The sequence below is a fragment of the Panicum virgatum genome, chromosome 5N, assembly GCF_016808335.1.
Source record: "Panicum virgatum strain AP13 chromosome 5N, P.virgatum_v5, whole genome shotgun sequence".
Classification (NCBI taxonomy): Eukaryota; Viridiplantae; Streptophyta; class Magnoliopsida; order Poales; family Poaceae; genus Panicum; species Panicum virgatum.
The window spans coordinates 9,891,137-9,908,032 of NC_053149.1; the positions used below are offsets into that span (position 1 = coordinate 9,891,137).

Sequence of the window (16,896 nt, forward strand, 5' to 3'; positions counted from 1 at the left end):
CACCTTTTTTCTTCAGAGTTGACGCGACCTGACCGTGCCGTCGGGATCATCCTTCGCCTCGACAAGTCCTCTGCTAATCTGCCCTGGTCGCCTCAGGTTGTTAGGGGTTAGCGCAGAACAGGCGAACGCGCGCAGGAGCAACGAAGCTTCCTGTCCGGGGGCGTTAGGGGTAACGTGTGCCCGTGTCGATCGGTCACAGAAGGCATCGTGGGCTTAGTTGGGTTGAAAGTAAGAAACCACGTTTGATTCAATATATCAGTTCACGATAAATATAAAAAGTAATTGAAATATTTTTTTGAGAGGGAGACTTGGCTGTTGGCTCCTCTCTTTTTTTGAGAGAGACGTGCCGTTTCTGTTGGGCCGCAAAGGTGTGTTTCGTTGACGGAAGTAATGGGCCTGTTTTCGTTGCTCTGGGCTCCCACCCCAACTGCATTCGCGATTTCGCGGTAGAATTAACGTCCAAAGATCATCGAAATCAAATGGGTGGTCTCAGCAACAAGCAGTCCAGTGCTTCATCAGCAAGGCATGTGCACATCGCTCATGCCATGTAGTAAAACTAGGGATGCTTGCTTAGACTTTGAGACGATGGAGGGAGTAACTCATTGGCAGCCATCAATGCAGCTAGTTTCGTTCATTAGTCGAGGGACGACGTCGATCGATTGCAGCTTGAGCTTGGACGACTATGGGAGGAGGCCCTTGTCCTGGAAGCTCTTGATGCAGTCGTCGAACATCTGCTGCACGGAGAGGAAGGGCGGGAAGCCCAGCGCCCGGATCTTGCCGGTGTCCATCCTGTGCGGCCGGTCGTCCCTCTTCTGGGCGCTGCACTCGGTGGGGATGGGGTACTGCGGGTACCTCTCCCGGAGCGAGCCGAGGATCTCCGACCAGTGCGCCACGTCGCAGGAGCAGATGAGCCGCCCGGACGCCCTGGCGTCCTCCATGGCCAGGACGTGGCACAGCACCACGTCGTCCACGTGCACGAACCCGATCGTCGTGTTCGGGTACTTGCCCAGCTCCCCTGCAGCAGCTTGCATAGATGAGCAGACGATCATCATGGCTAGCTAGAGATGGATCGATCGAGACCTTTGAGCATGGCGAGGACGATGAGAATGGTGCTGGTGGGCCTCGGCCCCAGCGCCGGGCCGATGACGAACGAACGATGAGAATGGCTATCAAATTTGCAATTTTCGGTCCGATAAAAAAATAAAGAGATCAAAAAATTCAGTTGAATCATAAGGTTTTGGCCATCCGGGCATCTGGGTTGTCGTGGCCCCCAATGTTTGGCACGTACTCCCTCCGTCCCCCTTTATCTGTCGCTAGGGAACCACGCATGTGAGGCAATCCCGATTCCCGAGCGACTGTTAAATCGGGACAGAGGGAGTACCTGTCAAAGATGTCAGCTGAGTTGAGAAGGACACGTGTCAAGGACGTACGGTCCGTGCTTAAGAATGGTACTACAGCCCTTTACCAGATTTTTTTCTTTAGTTATTTATCTTAACCAGCTTAAGAATGATTCGAGCTTTGTTTTACCTCTAATCGTGATAGTTTCTTGAGTGTGTGATTAGTATATAGATTGAGGGTGTGTTTAATTGGTGAAAAAAATTGGATTTTAGTACTGTAGTACATTTCGTTGTTACTTGACAAATAATATATAATTATGGATTAATTAGATTTAAAAAATTCAGCTCGTGGTAATCAGTTAGACTATGTAATTAGTTATTTTTTTCAACTGCATTTAATGCTCCATGTGTGTGTCTGAAGATTCGATGTGACAGGTACTGTGTAAATTTTTTTTGGGAACTAAACGGAGTGAGTATGCCGAGGAGTGGCCGTGTTTGGATCGCGCTGCGATTTTAGCACGCACGTTTTCCAAAAATAAAATCTCGCATGCATGAAGTATTAAATGAAATCTATTTGCAAAATCTTTTCAGAGATGGGTGTAACTTTTCGCGACGAATCTAATGATAATAATTAATTGATGATTGGCTATAGTGATGCTACAATAACCATCCTCTAATCGTGCGGTCAAAGGTCTCATTAAATTCTTCAGCGTTCCTAGTGTAGCGATTCTGAAATTAGTTTTGCAAATTGTTTTTATTTAATATACCTAATTAGCGGTCAAAATGACTAGTGTCAACTTCCTAGCAAGAGCCAAACGGGGCCAGTATGATGACAGCACCCCCAATGAACCAGCACCGCGCGCTGTCATCCTGACTCCTCTGCCTTGGCCCAGCATGCTGCCGTGGCCCAGCAATAGTTAGTCACTGAATCATTGGGTTGGACCGTTAAAATCTGCATTCCTAGACGTCACAGGTCACTCGCTATTGTTCGTCTCAAAGCACACACACAAACAAGGACCGAGAAGGAACAGTACATATACTATTTAACAGGCTAGTCAGCCTGGCTTAAGTTTATTCTCCATATCGACTGGGACGTACGAGACACACACACATGCGCAGACATGGCAAACAGCAACGGATTATTGATGTCTTGCAACGTGGACGGAGCAGCATGCATGCGTCGCTCGATCTGATGATGATCGAGTTAGGCCTTGCAGGGGCAGCCCTCGGGGAGGAAGTCGCGGCACCTGTAGCGGGTGCCCTTGTCCGTGGGCACGGCGGCGCAGTTCTTGCAGGTGGCGGCGCACTTAGTCAGCAGGTCGTCGCAGGTGTACACGCCCGACCAGCTGGTGCACGAGGAGCAGCAAGCCTTCTTCTTCGCGGCGCTCGTGCCCACGCCTGCACAGCTCGTGTTTGCATTCGCCGTCAGGTCAGTCTATTTGAGATTTGCAGCATCGAGGTAGCTAGAGTTCGAGAGCGCCTACATACCGTTGGATTCCGCCACGGCGGCAGAGACCAGGACGGCCTGGAGGACCAGGAGCGCCAGCAGAGCGCGCGTGCCGCTCTTCATCTCCTCTTCCGCTGCTGCTTGCTGCCGACACTGAAGCTTTAGCTTGGAGTAAGAAGCTAGTAGGCTCTCTTCTGCGTCGTCGCTGCCGGCCGATGAGGCTCACCACCAGAGCAGCTCTGTTTATATAGGCTGGCCCCGGCCGGGCGTCCAGATCGATCTCGGAACTCTTTTTTTTTTCTTTCCTTGAAACGAACCAGACACGAGCAGATCTCGGAACATGGCGTACGCGCATTTTATTGCCACATGAAGACCCGTCCCTGACCGGACAATTGATCCTTTTTTTTTCTTTTTGCAAAGACACGTGGTACCCGTGTTTGACTGGATGCGGCGGCATTGCTTTGGTACGGTTGTGGAATGGAAGTGGCATCCATATCCAATCTGTAGTATCACGTCCTAGCTTGTCGGCAATCCAGCACGCTGGTCCAAAATGTAGTGCGGCCGTCATAGATCTAGCAGCCTATACTAGGAGTAGTTGGCTAGCAACGAGCAGTTTTTTTTTTTTTGAACGAAGCAGCTCGAGCAATGCAGCATAGTGTTAAGATGCCGCGCTGGATCGCACCCGGGCTGGGACGATGGATCTGCCCGCGGCCGTCGCCATCGCCGTGTTTCTCCTCCTCCGTCCGTCCTGCCCCGCGCGCTGCAGCTGCTTAGCTCCTCGTGACCGGAGAGGCCAGCAGCAATCCACCACCACAGCAACTGAGCAACAACGGTGTGGCTGGAGGCTCGCCGTTGTCGTCCTAGCTACATGGATCTCATCAGCGAGTACATCTTGTTTCGGAATAGTAAAATTTCAGTATGCCTGCTGCTCCAAATAACGGACGACAGCGGCGACTTTTTCGCTATGGTCGGCGCAGCTGTAACGCAGTAGCAAGTCAGTGGTAGCAGCATATGCGGCGTTTTGGAGATAAGTTGGTTGTTGGTACGCCTACATTGCTGTCTGCAAAATGTTGTTGTATCGATGGGTGCTCGTTGATGCTCTGATAGGCCTTGAAGCCGCCACCTAGTCCCCAATTGTTGTTAGGTTTAACTCCACTGAGCTTGACCAAACACACAAAAAAAACTCAATTGAGCTTGCTCATACATGCATGCATGGGTTATCTAGTCTTAACGGCAGCATGAGACGGTGAGTAGTCAAAATGCTACTACCTCTGTTTAATTTCCTCTCCAGTTGGCGGATTAGGATTGAGGTTTCAGAAAGTCTTTTGAGACACTTTTTTTTGCAAAGGGAATCTTTATTGACTTCAAGTGATATAACGTCTTGAAATTTTTCCGACCTCTGTTTAAACGGCACACAGCCTACAAAAGTCTGATAAAGATTCAGACACACTTAACTATCGATCCTAAGACAAGATCGCCACTCATGTGCCTGAGAAAAAAAAAAACCTTGGCCACTTCACACACACACATATATATATGTGTATATATATATATGTGTGTGTGTGTGTGTGTATATACTTTGACCATCACTTTTTGTTATAACATATCACCAATTGCTATAAAATCAATGCCGTGTAACATTATTTATACACTAAACATTCGGTAATACTATTCCGCACCTTACATGTAGCATTTATTCTTCATCCAGTAGTTAAATTATTGACCAAACTGACCAAAAATTACTGAGCCAGAGTGCCAAATTAGTGAAACACATCGGTAAAATGGTATTCAATAATCACACGCTGCAGTTATTACTAAAAATTTGTTCAGTAATTAGTTGGGCGTAGCTACACCTAAAATGTAGAATATCAGGTAGGCTAAGCATTTATATAATTTAATTAACCGTTGGTCAAAATTCATAAAATTTGACTCTAAAATCCTCGCATCTTCTCGTAACGAAACCTGAGCCAAGCTCAAGCATCCTATTGGGCCACGTCGCATATTTTTCTCTCGGCATTGGATTTTGATCGGACCATCCAAATGCGGTTTCTAGATCTTTCATTCCAAGCGCTAGACTCCCCACTGTTCATCGTCGCCGCCTCCATCCAACCCGTCACCGACACCCCTGCTCCAACGCCTCCGCGGCCATTGAGGAGCAAGAGAACCCCCTGCTCTGCTTCACCGATGCCAGTGCCCGAGATAAAGTGCATCATTGAGGGCGAAGAGGCGCCCGAGTACGCCAAAACTATGGCTCGCAAGCACAGGCAAGGGCCAAAATTGTGTTGTGGCTCCAATCGGCTGGCTGCTAGCCGTCGCATGTTGATGAAGCCATGAAGGTCGGGTGCCTGCTTCACTTCGAGCGACAGAGGTGTCTGGCAGACTGAAGGCTTGCCGACTGCTGAGAGGCTCGAGCTATGCATCCACATCTCCACCATGGTTTTAAATAGCGGGATGTGGCAAATAGCGGAGTCATTTTTTCAGAGACTATAAAGCTATAGCGGAAACTATAACGGGCTATGACAAATAGTGGTTTTACTATCAAATCATGGAAAATACAAATAATAAATGCACAAAAATATTATAATTAACAAATATCATAATCACAAATATATTTCTAAGACTGCAAGAATCCAATGAACATTGCTTAAGTTAACAATACAAGAAGATTCATACAATTCAAATGTTTAATTATCCAAATGAGCAAATCAGTAGCATAGAGCTAAGCCTAAGGCTATAGCAGCACTAAAGTTATACCGTTTAGCGCAGCTATAGCGGGATTTAGCGTTCGTAGCTGCCGTAATGGCACAAATACTAATAGCATAGCGGAGACCCTTAAAAAAGACTATAACAGAACTATAGCCCACTATTTAAAACCATGCTCTCCACCACCTAGGCCACGGAGCCACGCGAGCTACAGTCTACAGATCGATGCAACCCCGGCCATCGGACTCGTGGAGCTCCTGCGGTGCAGCGATAGAAGGGAGCTGGACGAGCAGCTCATACTGCAAATTGACAGGACAATGTGCGAGCAGCAGTTCCAGCGGTCCAGCCACTGATGACATGCCTCCACTGCCAGCAAGGTGTTCGATAAAATGCCAATCTCCCAGGCATATAGCAACTTTAATTTAAGGTTACCGTATTATTCAGGACCATCGATACCACTACCATAAAATTCTGTTTCTTTATGAAGGTAATTATCTTCTTCTGTTCCTATTCTGCAAATGTCTACAAAAGTTCATTTTTTTAAAGAGAATGTGAAAAAACAAACTTTGCATAGTTGGGCATTTTGCACACTGTCTTTCCCTTTTTTGGCTCAAGTGCATAGGCAAATTAAAAGCATGTGAACAAGCACACAAGAAATATTTCGGTTTACCAACCAGTCTGCATGCGGGGTCGGTTTCTTCTGGAGAACAAACTTCCAACTGAAAAAGCTAATTGTCATCATCTCTACCGAAAGGCACGAAGATTCTTTTTATAGCAAGATACTTTTGATCTCAGCCATCCCACAAACTATTTGCTGGTTAGTAGTTGACTACATGCCATAACCATGCGATTGAATTGGAAGGCAACCAATTATGATTTGGAAGGTATATAATTAATTAAACCATATGATTGATTTTGAAAGAAAATATCTTTGAACTAAGCACATGAGGGAAACTCTAATATTTCGAAGCGACGCGCTAGAAAATGGTAGCAACATTTTCTGTGTACAACATCAGGGTCCGTATGAATAGTTAGAGGTTGGTGATGGCACGTTGATCCGCTTCTGGCAGGATAGCTGGTTAGAGGGAGAAGCTATTTCCAACATCGCACCAAACCTGCTTGCTCTTGTACAGACCAGGGCCTGGAACTCACGCATGGTGGCTCAGGCACTTGCCGACCAACGCTGGGTCCAGGACATCATCGGAGCGTGGACTGAGCACGCAGGCTCTGCAAGAGTATCATGTACTCTGGGAACACCTGCAAGGTATAAGCACATGGCCCTTTGCAGTTTCCTTCATTTGGAGATGGACGGCCAATGGACAGTACTATGCTCGCTCGGCGTACAACGCCCTCCACCTCGGTGAGGGATCCATCACAGCCTTCACTGGAGCCAATCTCATCTGGAAGTTCTGGGCCACATCTAAGGTGAAGTTCTTCCTCTGGCTGGCACTTCTGGGCCGGCTTTGGGCCGCGGAACGGCATTTAGGCACAGGCTGTAGGTCGACGCGACTTGCAAGCTCTGCGACTAGGAAGACGAAACTTGTGACACCTTCTTTTCTGCTGCTCCTTTTCGAGGCAAATCTGGTGGGAGATCTTGTAGAAGGTCGGCTTCCAAGACATCACAACCACAAGTGGGCATGTCGCACTCGGACTGGTGGATGCACCTTTGCCTGCACCTTCGAAAGGATAAGCAGAAAGGTTTTGACTTTCTCTTTGCCTTGAACGCTTGGTAGCTGTAGAAGGAGCGCAATGCACGGACCTTCCGTGGCGTTGCCCTGCAACTAGCCCTCCATGGTTCTTTGGCTCATCCAGCTCGAGGGGGAGAACTGGATTGCGGCTGGAGCCAATAACCTCGATCGTCTCGTTTGCGAGGAGTATCCTTGAGTCTCTCTCTCCTAGGTTGTTTTGTTTTGTGTAATATAACCCTTAGAATCGGGTTGACGTCCTGGCACGCCGGTGGGCACGGCTTGCCGTGCATGGTTGTAATTCTCAAAAATCTTTCCTTCTTAATACAATGACCATCAGGAACTTCACCACCACCGTCGTCATGAACCCCGGCACGATCTTCACCACGTTTCTTCCACGTCCGCTCGTGCTCCGGCACGGCCGCCTCCTCCCCCATGGCGTGCCGCCCCACGTCGCACCTGGCCGCGTCGTTGAGCCTCTCCATGCAGCGCTTGAACTCCTCCAGCCCGACGAGCCCCCGCGCGCGCACGGCCTGGAACGCGGCCAGGTGGAGGTGCAGCGGGTGGTTGTCCTGCGTGAGGTTGATCACCTCCCACACCTCCGTCGTGCCGGCCCGCGGCGTCTCCGTCGCCGGGTCCTCCTGCCGCTTGCCGTTGATGTACAGGTGCGTCGGGCTGCCCGTCGCCTCATCCTCGTCCTCGTACATCACGATGTACCGCCTCTGCGCCGCCTCTTCCTCGGCGACCTTGACGTAGTCCGGCAGCCGCGCCGGCACCCTGGAGTGGTCGTCCCACACCGTCGCCGGCTCGACGGCGAACTTCATCACCTTGCCGCTGAGGCGGCTCGGCGCGTCGCCGTCGGGGTACGGGTCCGGCGCCGTGTTGACGAGCTCCGCCTCCGGGGTGGCGGACTCGGAGAAGTCGACGACGACGTCGAAGGTCTCGGCCACGGCGACGAGGAGGTGCGTCACGGCGGCCGGCCGGGGAAGGTATCTGGTGTCGGAGCCGACGACGTGGAACGGGAGGCCGTTGGACAGCGAGAGGTTGAAGTAGCGCGCGTTGCTGGCGTTGATGATGCGGAAGCGGTAGCGGCGGCGCGCGACGGGGAGGAACGGCCACGCCTTGCCGTTGACCGTGACGGCCACGCCGAAGTACTCGGGCTGCCACTGCGGGTGGACGCTGGGGTCCACGCCGGTGCAGTTCATGTAGATGGAGCCGTCGGCGTAGAAGCTGCGGTCGGCGAGCACGAGCACCCGGTCGAAGTCGTCGCCGCAGGGGAGCCCGAGCGGCGCCTCCACGGCGCGGTTGCGGATGACGTAGGCGCCGAGGAGGCCGGCCAGGAGGTTGGCGCGGGTGAGGCCGAGCGCGTGGTCGTGGTACCAGAGCACGCCGGGGGACTACGCGTTCGGGTACGCGTACGTGGGCGTCGACCACGTGGGGCCCCTCTCGCGGAACCCCGCGGTGAACCAGGCGTTGGCGTGGCCGTCGGGCCGCGGCGGGTGGACGCCGCCGTGGAGGTGGACGACGGTGGGCACGCCGCCGGCCCGGGGGATGGCGGTGGGGACCGTGGGGTCCCACGGCAGGATGTGGCGGTCGGGGAGGTGGTTCTCCCACGTCACCCACAGCGGGACCCCCTGCAGGGCCTCGACGGTGGGGCCCGGGAAGGTGTCGCTCTCCGCCGACGTGCCGAACGCGAACACGGTGGTCGCCGGCAGGTCCCGGTGGAATTTCTGCGATCATGCATACACTAACACGAAGATCGATTGCGAAGCTGAACTGCTGAAGCATCACACCGGAGATCGGAGAGACGAAGCATGTTTGAGTGAGGAAATGAACCGTACGTACCCATTTCTTCTGGTACATCCCGATGGTGAGGTGCGCCGGCGCGGGGCGGCCGTACTTGAGCGAGTAGCCGAGGACCTTGGGCATCTGAGGGAGCACGTCGACGTACATTTCCAGCGAGGCGGCCACCTTCTCGAGGGTATCCTCCGACACCGGCGGCCCATTCCTGAACTCCGCGGCAACGCCGGCGGCGGCGGCGACGAGGAGGAGAAGAGCGGCGGCGATCTCTGCTCTGACGGGGACCATCTCGGCCGGCCGGGCTACATAGCTGCTGCTTGCTGCCTCGACCTGCATGCAGAGAGCCGAGACAGGAGCACACTATAGTATAGCATCAGGATGCCGTCCAAATGGAAGACGCACAACTGCACAAGGATTGAAGGACGATGATTAGTGCGGGGAGCTCATCATTTGGCTAGTGCCATCTCTGCGTGCGCCGATCGGTGGTCGGGGAAAAGGAAAACCTTTTGAGATGAGCACTAGCGCCTAGCGGCGATCTGGTACATGTTGGCGAGCATGCACGCGTGCGCAAACAAATTCGCAGATCAAGGTCGTGGCCTCCTACTCCAAATGTCTGATGATGTGGAGCCGCCACTACGCTGACTAAGTTAAGTAGTTAGTGGTAGTTGGGTGTTGCTTGTCTGCAACAAATTGATGTTCGCACGCACTCACAAGCAAGCAGTACACAACTACCACTACCACTACCGGACTGGCCTTGTTTGCCGAGTGTCGAATACACTCGGCAAAGGCCCTTTTGCACTCGGCAAACCGGACTCGGTAAACCGCAGATGTATCGATTTGTAAGCACGTACGTGATAAAAGTGTGCGAAATCTCCTCAACTTTTTCCCACAACCTACACATATGATATTATGACATCTTGCCAAATCTTATAATTTTCAGACATTGTTTGCTATTTTTAAATTTTTTAGAAAATTCAGAAATGGGTTGTTTGCCGAGTGCCCACCCCTTGCCACTCGGCAAACACCTCTTTGCCGAGTGCCAACCCCTAGTCACTCGGCAAACAACCTTGTTTGCAGAGTGTATTTTTTTGCCGAGTGTTTTTTTGTTGGCACTTGGCAAATAGGTTGTTTGCCGAGTGCCCGAAATATTGCACTCGGCAAACCCCTTAGCACTTGGCGAACTTGGGTTTTCCGGTAGTGTACTAGTGTTATGGGCAGAAGAACTTGCTAATTATTTAATTAAGCCATGCATGGATGAAGAGACATCTAATGGAGCAAGCATTTCTAGTAGTGGTTGAAATGGCTTACCACAAGGTTTGGCGTCGATACACCAAAAACAACCTCAAGAGTCAAGAATCTAAATTTTGGTGACAGGCTGACAGCACACTCCCTCGTAAAGTTAGGGAAACTTCACATCGCATCAAATCTTCTGACCAATGCGATCGATGAATAGACCGATGGCAGCTGGCTTACACGAACAAGATGTTTGATACTCCTAGCAACTCGGGGAGAAATAAAGCCGGACCGACCTATATATCGTCATCCCAGGGTATGCATGTAAATTGGCACCTAATAATGTTTTCTGTGTCAGCTGATTAATTACGATGGTATTATCATTCTAGATAATTTTTTCCTCCTAAATTATTATATTTTGCGGGATGCCATTTTAGTCCATTTTATCAAGCTTTCATGTCTGACCCAATGACCCATACATATCTCTACTCATATCATTGACTATTGTGCAAGCCTAGGAGAATTGAGGAACTTACCGGAGAAGAACGTCCTCGATCGCACTCACGCTGCACACCACATTGATTGAAATTCTTAGCGGTATCAGGCGCAAGCGCAACTGTATGTATAGGAGCTGTACGTGTGAATATATATAAACTAGTACAATGACGTGCATGCACCAGAGTCAACAGATGATTAATTAATTTCCTTGCTTTTTCGTCTGGGAACAGCGGGCTTAACTCAAGCATGCATCGAGCCAATCTCACAACGCATATCGTTGATCTTCGAATTGAACTCAACAGAAAATGCACTGGAGACGGGAGGAGCTGGAGGCCACGGGATGGCGATCGAACATCCCGCATCGCATTGGCTGATCAGACGCCAGTTGGAGGATAGGACCTCCGATCCCTAAAGTCCTTAATCAGGTACTAACAAACTGGAGCTCGCACTAGCTAGCGCGAGTGATCAATCAATGGTGTGGTGTGGTACGTAACAACCAAACTATTAATTAAAAGGCCATCTTTGATGCATGATTGGAACAGCACTCTGATTTGCTCTGGAAAGCAAACAAATTAGCAAGAACAATTGGACATGATGACGCACCATGGCATCACATAGGTGACCACTCTTCATTAATCGCCAAACATCAAAGTACAATTCATATGCATAAAAGTGGATTGCATATGTGGCTACTAGTACAAAATATGGAAGATCAGGATGCACTCATCTATGTGAGGAACGAAACTGAAACTGCAGATGCAATGGTGTGATAACTAGATGTGAGTATGTAGGTAGCTAGGAACAAACCAGTGATCAGATGATTGATAGATGATGGGGGTTTGCTTGTTCGCAGATGTAGAAGCAGCCTTGGTTTGGCACTTGGCTGACATGCAACAAGCAGCTTATATATAGCAGGGGGCAAGGGCAACCATGCATGACGATGCCAGGCACCAACAAGCAAATGGGCCCCGGTCTCAGGAAAACCATCGTGGAGTGGCCCCCGTATTGTATTTTAGTACACGGATTGCGTGGCTGGCTAAGCAATTCAATCAAGCTAAGGGGACTCTAGCACGGCACATCAGCTAGCAGCTTTGCTTGAGAGTACTTGCATGCATGTCAGTATGTCACTCGCGACGCGTAGACTCATTGCCTATCAGCTTTGCTTGAGACTGAGAGTCTGAGATACGAAAAAAAATATGAAAAAAAAAGACGATGACTCCAAGCAATCAGGTTTCTCGTGCCATTAGATAGTTGAACCGGTCACCTCTCGATCGCTCCTTCCTCAAGCAAAAAGATACGTACTATTCTTTTATTTAATAAATATGCCTGGTTATTGTTAACAAAGTTGGTGATGAGCTTCGTGCGATTGCGTGCTTCCGTTAACCGCCATGTATGTGCTCGCGGGCATCGAGCCATCGATCAGGTGCCCGGCCAAATCGATCGGTTGATGGCCGGCCGGCTTCGCGTGGTACCCCCTCTGTCGTCAAAGCGTGTGGCGCGGCACAATGTTGCTTTGCTTGTGTGAGAAATGTTCGTCCGTGCAGCCGGCTCGGATGAATTATTCGATTCATCCAACGAACTCATCCACTTGAATTCTGCACTTCAATCCAACCCTCTCCTCTTCAGTTGGGTAAACATGTTTCCATAATTGTAGCTTCACGAGCGTTCATTGAGTCAGTGTAAACATGTTCCAAAAGGAAACAGAAAAATCATTACGAGTTAAATTAGGAGGTGTTTGATTGGATTCTGAAACGAACCGGATTCTTGTATAGCGAACCCGACTCCCTGTATTGGCGTGATAGTCCCTGGATCAGGCGCTATCACATACAGAATCACTATTTCAGACAATATCGAAGTATACTTAGATAGTACAATAACGGGTTTAAATTATTACATAGATCCGGAGAGTTTCATAGTTTTCTCCCATTACAAGCCTGTTGGGCTGAATTCTTAATACAGACAGAAAACGACAGCGGAACTAGTCTTCTGGGCCTCCATCTTCGGGACTCCTTCCCCACATGCAGACTTGAGCATAGCCCGAGCCTTAGTCGTACCATCCATCATTGTTGGTGTTGAACTCCTCCTCGGATCTGGGATATGTTCACGTCACCATCCGTATGCAAGCTTTGTGGATGCAGAGGTATAAAAATATAACCAAAGAAAGGCTGGGGTTTCCTATGCGCAAAAGTAACTTCAAATAAACATAACTCTCCTCACCTCGGGCTGTTCCGGCATCCCGGACTCCCGAACCATTCTCTTCTCCAAACCACTCACTCACTCACTCACTCACTCACTCACTCACTCACTCACTCATTCGGTACGAGAACTCCCTCTCCTCGTACCTTAGCTGCACAACAGTAGGATAACTCGACTAGGGGGAGGTAGAAGTTCAGTAACCCTACTCTAGTTAGTGAAGCCGGATCAAGAATCGTACATATCCATGTATGCTGCTATACGTATAGTTTTACACCCTGCAGGGGTTGTACACCTAGACCCACTCGAATCGTAGCCAGTTGGGAATGACCCTCGGATAATCAAACACCGGTCTACTGCCACGAAACCAACGGCTACGACTACCATCCTACTGTATCGGGGTTTGCGAGGGCCAACACCCCTTCACGCCAGCACTGGCTGTGGCAGAACCAACTGAATTATTCCGGCTCAAGTGTGCTGGCCATTACCATAAAGGCAACACTGACTCAAACGCACTTCAAACGGAACAACTCTTGGTCTGTCGAGTAACGTCCCGATACAACCACCAGATCTCGGATCGAACAAACATACCCCGCACGAAGGCGAGTCCAGAGATATCACAACCATATATTTTACAACACAGGCATAGTAGTTACTACAACATGTTCAAAGTATTATTACAGGTCCAAACTCAGTAAAACGTTATACAAGACATAAGTTTAAAGTTCAGAGTTAAAACAGCGGAAAGATAACACGACGGCTACAACACGTCGCAAAAGGATACCAAGCTAGCCCAAGCAAGGTATCAATTGTCGGGGTCATTGCCGGCCGGGGATGGATCCCATTCCACGGACCAGCCAGGGGGCAAAGAGCAGGGCCAAGTCAGACTAGCAGTCTGGTCATCAAAACTCATACCTGAAACAGGATTCAACAGCAAGGCTGAGTATACTAATACTCAGCAAGATTAACCATCAACGGATATACTTAGTCCACTTAACTAGACTATGCAGGGTTCAGAAAGGCTCTGGTTTTCTTTTTTGCTGAAAAACAACAAAGAGTAGGTCCTTAATTTCACATTTTGGCTATCAATATTCTAGTTGATTAATCATTCTATGTAAGCAACTAATTCTAATCAACCATGGTAGAACTTTATTCAAACATCAAGATTGATCATAATAACATTACTCTTATTGCTCTGTGTGGCAAAGAGATCAAGTAGTCTCAATATTCGTGAGAAACGGACGATTCGAATCGGATTTCCAACCTTGCAAGGTAAACCTAACACACACGTTTGGAACGCCGTCGAGTCGTTCCCAAACAACCGTTGACCTTTCATTCCGGCTTGTGGATAGGGTCACTCTTCCCGACTACGGGGCACCAACTTCCTCCCTGCACCCGTGGTGTTGCGCAACATAACCATAAATAAAAACCTATCTCTAAGAGAGAGTGAAAGGTATATCCACTCACCGGGCCGATCAGCTACTAGGCTTACCGCGTACCATATTTACGGCATGTGGCTAGTACGTTCAAACATTTAACCACCGCTACCACACACTGCGGCCTTATCAAGTTCATCAACACAGACGGATTTCAACAAAGCCGCCCATGATCCTTATAGTGATTGCAGGAAGTAAATAATCAACTCCTATAAGCTCGCGAGTGACAGGCAATCACTCGACTTTTACTGGTCCTATTAGCATAGCATCTAATTCGGACTCAAATCTAGTATTCAAACAATAGGAACCTAGAATTATGCAACTAGGGTTTTCAATCAATTCCAATAACTTAAATGCACAAGTAAATAATAACGATAAGTTGCATAATTTGAAATACTGGTTTTATGTCCGGGGCTTGCCTTCGCGGTAGTCACTAGCTAATTCAGCCTTGGGCTCTTCTGGACTTTGGCCCGGGTATTCAGTCGGTGTAGCGGCGTTCACCTGGGCTTCTTGATCACCTCCTTCGGACTCCGGAGTCAGCTCGTACGTCCCGTCAACTAGAACAGTCGTATCTATATGTGATGCAAGAAACGATATTACAATCATACACACTTCGCGATAAAGTTGCAGTCTAAAAAAATTAGCAAACATAACTTATTATATGGGCAATTGTTTATAGAGTAGTTATTTAACATTTCTTACTACACAAAACAACATGATTAACTTCACAAGACAACTTGACTATCTTCACAAAGTAAGTTTTAGTTGGTTCACATAGCATGTAAATCATGGTTTGCTAAGAATTAAGCAACTCAGCACACAACTAGTATTTAAATTCAGAAAAATTACTTCAAATAGGAAGTACAGAGAGCAATCTATCCTGTAAATTTCATACCATTTCATGTAGCCAATTATTCAGAATAAAACATTTACTCAAACAGTACCTAGAACAAGATTAAATTCTATAGACTAAACTATAGAAAAACAAAGGCTATAAATTTAACATTATATCTATACAGAGCTAATACAACTACTATAAATTTTTCAAAATTTATCTAGGCATAAACCAGAAGTAATAATTTTGACAATATTAAACTACATATGGTAAAACTAATTAGTACAGAAAATTTTATATTGTTTTTCTGGATCTCAAATTTTAAATAAATGAATATATGACCACAATAGAGTTCCACAAATATTCTCAAATTTTTCTAAGCAAGGAAACTATTTACCATAATTAAAGCCTACTTAAAAAGCATTAAATCAAAGATATAGTTAAACAGATCTAAAATTTCCCAAACTTTGGCAATAGCAAGGCCTTAGTGACATACATGCATGGAAAAAGTTTCAGACACAGAACTTGAATATTTCTACCAGTATAAATACATTAGCAAAACTAATAGATCTAGGAATCTTGAAACTTTGACATAGTTAATGGTGTCAAAAGGTGTTCAAATTTCTATCATATACTAGTAACACTGCAAGACACATTCTAGCCAAAAATTCCATGAAGTTACTGAGTATAACTCTTAGAATAATTTCTCTCCATTTATTCTTCCATTTATCCTAGAGAATAAAATATCCAGAATTTGTCCAAGGGTCTCTGGACAAACTTGTAGATCTTGTCACAAGGATTCCAAAACATTTTTATTTATATTTTTCTGATTTTTCTATGAATTTTTAGGTATATTTGAAGTTCACTGGTTTGAATGCTATTGTGCATGTACATTTTTCGATCTAGCCCCTGGAACTTTCTTTTCTTTTCAAAGGAGGTCCCTGGCCGGAGCAGGGGAGACACGGCGCGGCTAATCCCGGTGAGGATGGTCGCTGGAGGTGGGGGCTAGGTAGGGGAATAGCTAGAGGACGTCGACGCGCACCTTTTGGTGCCCGAGATTGAAGCCGGGGTGGTCAGGAAGGTGGTCATCGGCGTGGATGGCGGCTGTTCGGCGTAGGTCGTCGGCGGCGAGGTTGGTCCGGCGGTCGGGGGAGGGAGATGAGTGGCCAGGGAGCTGCACGAGAGCGAGGTGGAGCTAGGGATGGGGTCTGCGCGGGCGGAGCGGCCGTGGAGGAGTGGGGCGACGGTGAGCTCAAGCTCGCCGGTGTTCGGGCAGGCGATGGTGGCGTTCTGCAGGTTTGGGGCGGGGAACTGGCGAGGGAATGAGGGGATTGGGATGCGGGAGTTCCCCTGGTGCTGAAACGCTCGAGAGGAAGGGAGCCGGGGCTCTTCCCCGAGCTTGCCATGGCGGCGGCGATGTGGCGGCCGTGCAGCACGACCGGGGCAGCGTGGCGAGGTGAGGAGGGCTCCACGGCGGGTTGGAGTGGGGCCAGGGGGTTGCGGGGGTGCCGCATGTGGCGGTGGAGTAGCAGGAGGTGGCCTCCCGGCCTTCCTGAGTGGCGGCGGCGCCGCTCTGCGCCGGCGGCAGAGGAAACAGAGAGAGAGAGGAGGAAGACGACAGGCTAGACTTGTTTGCAAATTCAGAAAAGTTTAGGGGTCCTACTATAAAACAAAAATAACTCCTAAACTAGGGCTCAAATGAAAAAGTGCCCAACATGAAAGTTGTTCA

At 48.7% G+C, this 16,896-nt stretch overlaps 2 protein-coding genes and 1 pseudogene across 2 annotated transcripts; all 3 read right to left on the bottom strand.

Moving 5' to 3' along the window:
- Window positions 1–480: 480 nt before the first annotated feature.
- Window positions 481–1,234, bottom strand: LOC120672069 (tetraketide alpha-pyrone reductase 2-like). Its single transcript, XM_039952360.1, has 2 exons — window positions 1,081–1,234; window positions 481–1,015 (listed from the first exon to the last, which is right to left on the bottom strand). Exons 1-2 carry the CDS (start codon window positions 1,229–1,231, stop codon window positions 681–683), a joined length of 486 nt encoding a protein of 161 aa, XP_039808294.1. The 5' UTR covers window positions 1,232–1,234; the 3' UTR covers window positions 481–680.
- A 1,118-nt stretch (window positions 1,235–2,352) lies between these two features.
- LOC120676631 (Bowman-Birk type wound-induced proteinase inhibitor WIP1-like) lies at window positions 2,353–3,119 on the bottom strand. The gene is made up of 2 exons (XM_039957944.1): window positions 2,826–3,119; window positions 2,353–2,735 (listed from the first exon to the last, which is right to left on the bottom strand). The coding sequence occupies exons 1-2, from the start codon at window positions 2,905–2,907 to the stop codon at window positions 2,542–2,544; spliced, it is 276 nt and encodes a 91-aa protein (XP_039813878.1). The 5' UTR covers window positions 2,908–3,119; the 3' UTR covers window positions 2,353–2,541.
- A 4,260-nt stretch (window positions 3,120–7,379) lies between these two features.
- On the bottom strand, window positions 7,380–9,609 carry LOC120672379 (annotated as a pseudogene).
- Window positions 9,610–16,896: the final 7,287 nt, after the last annotated feature.

Bases quoted from the DNA above. Each gene is read 5' to 3' on its own strand.
- LOC120672069 (XM_039952360.1), bottom strand. From the start codon at position 1,231: ATGATTCAACTGAATTTTTTGATCTCTTTATTTTTTTATCGGACCGAA. The intron at 1,016-1,080 runs GTCTCGATCGAT...AAGCTGCTGCAG, and splicing joins CGTCCTCGCCATGCTCAAAG to GGGAGCTGGGCAAGTACCCG.
- LOC120676631 (XM_039957944.1), bottom strand. From the start codon at position 2,907: ATGAAGAGCGGCACGCGCGCTCTGCTGGCGCTCCTGGTCCTCCAGGCC. The intron at 2,736-2,825 runs GTATGTAGGCGC...CGAGCTGTGCAG, and splicing joins CGCCGTGGCGGAATCCAACG to GCGTGGGCACGAGCGCCGCG.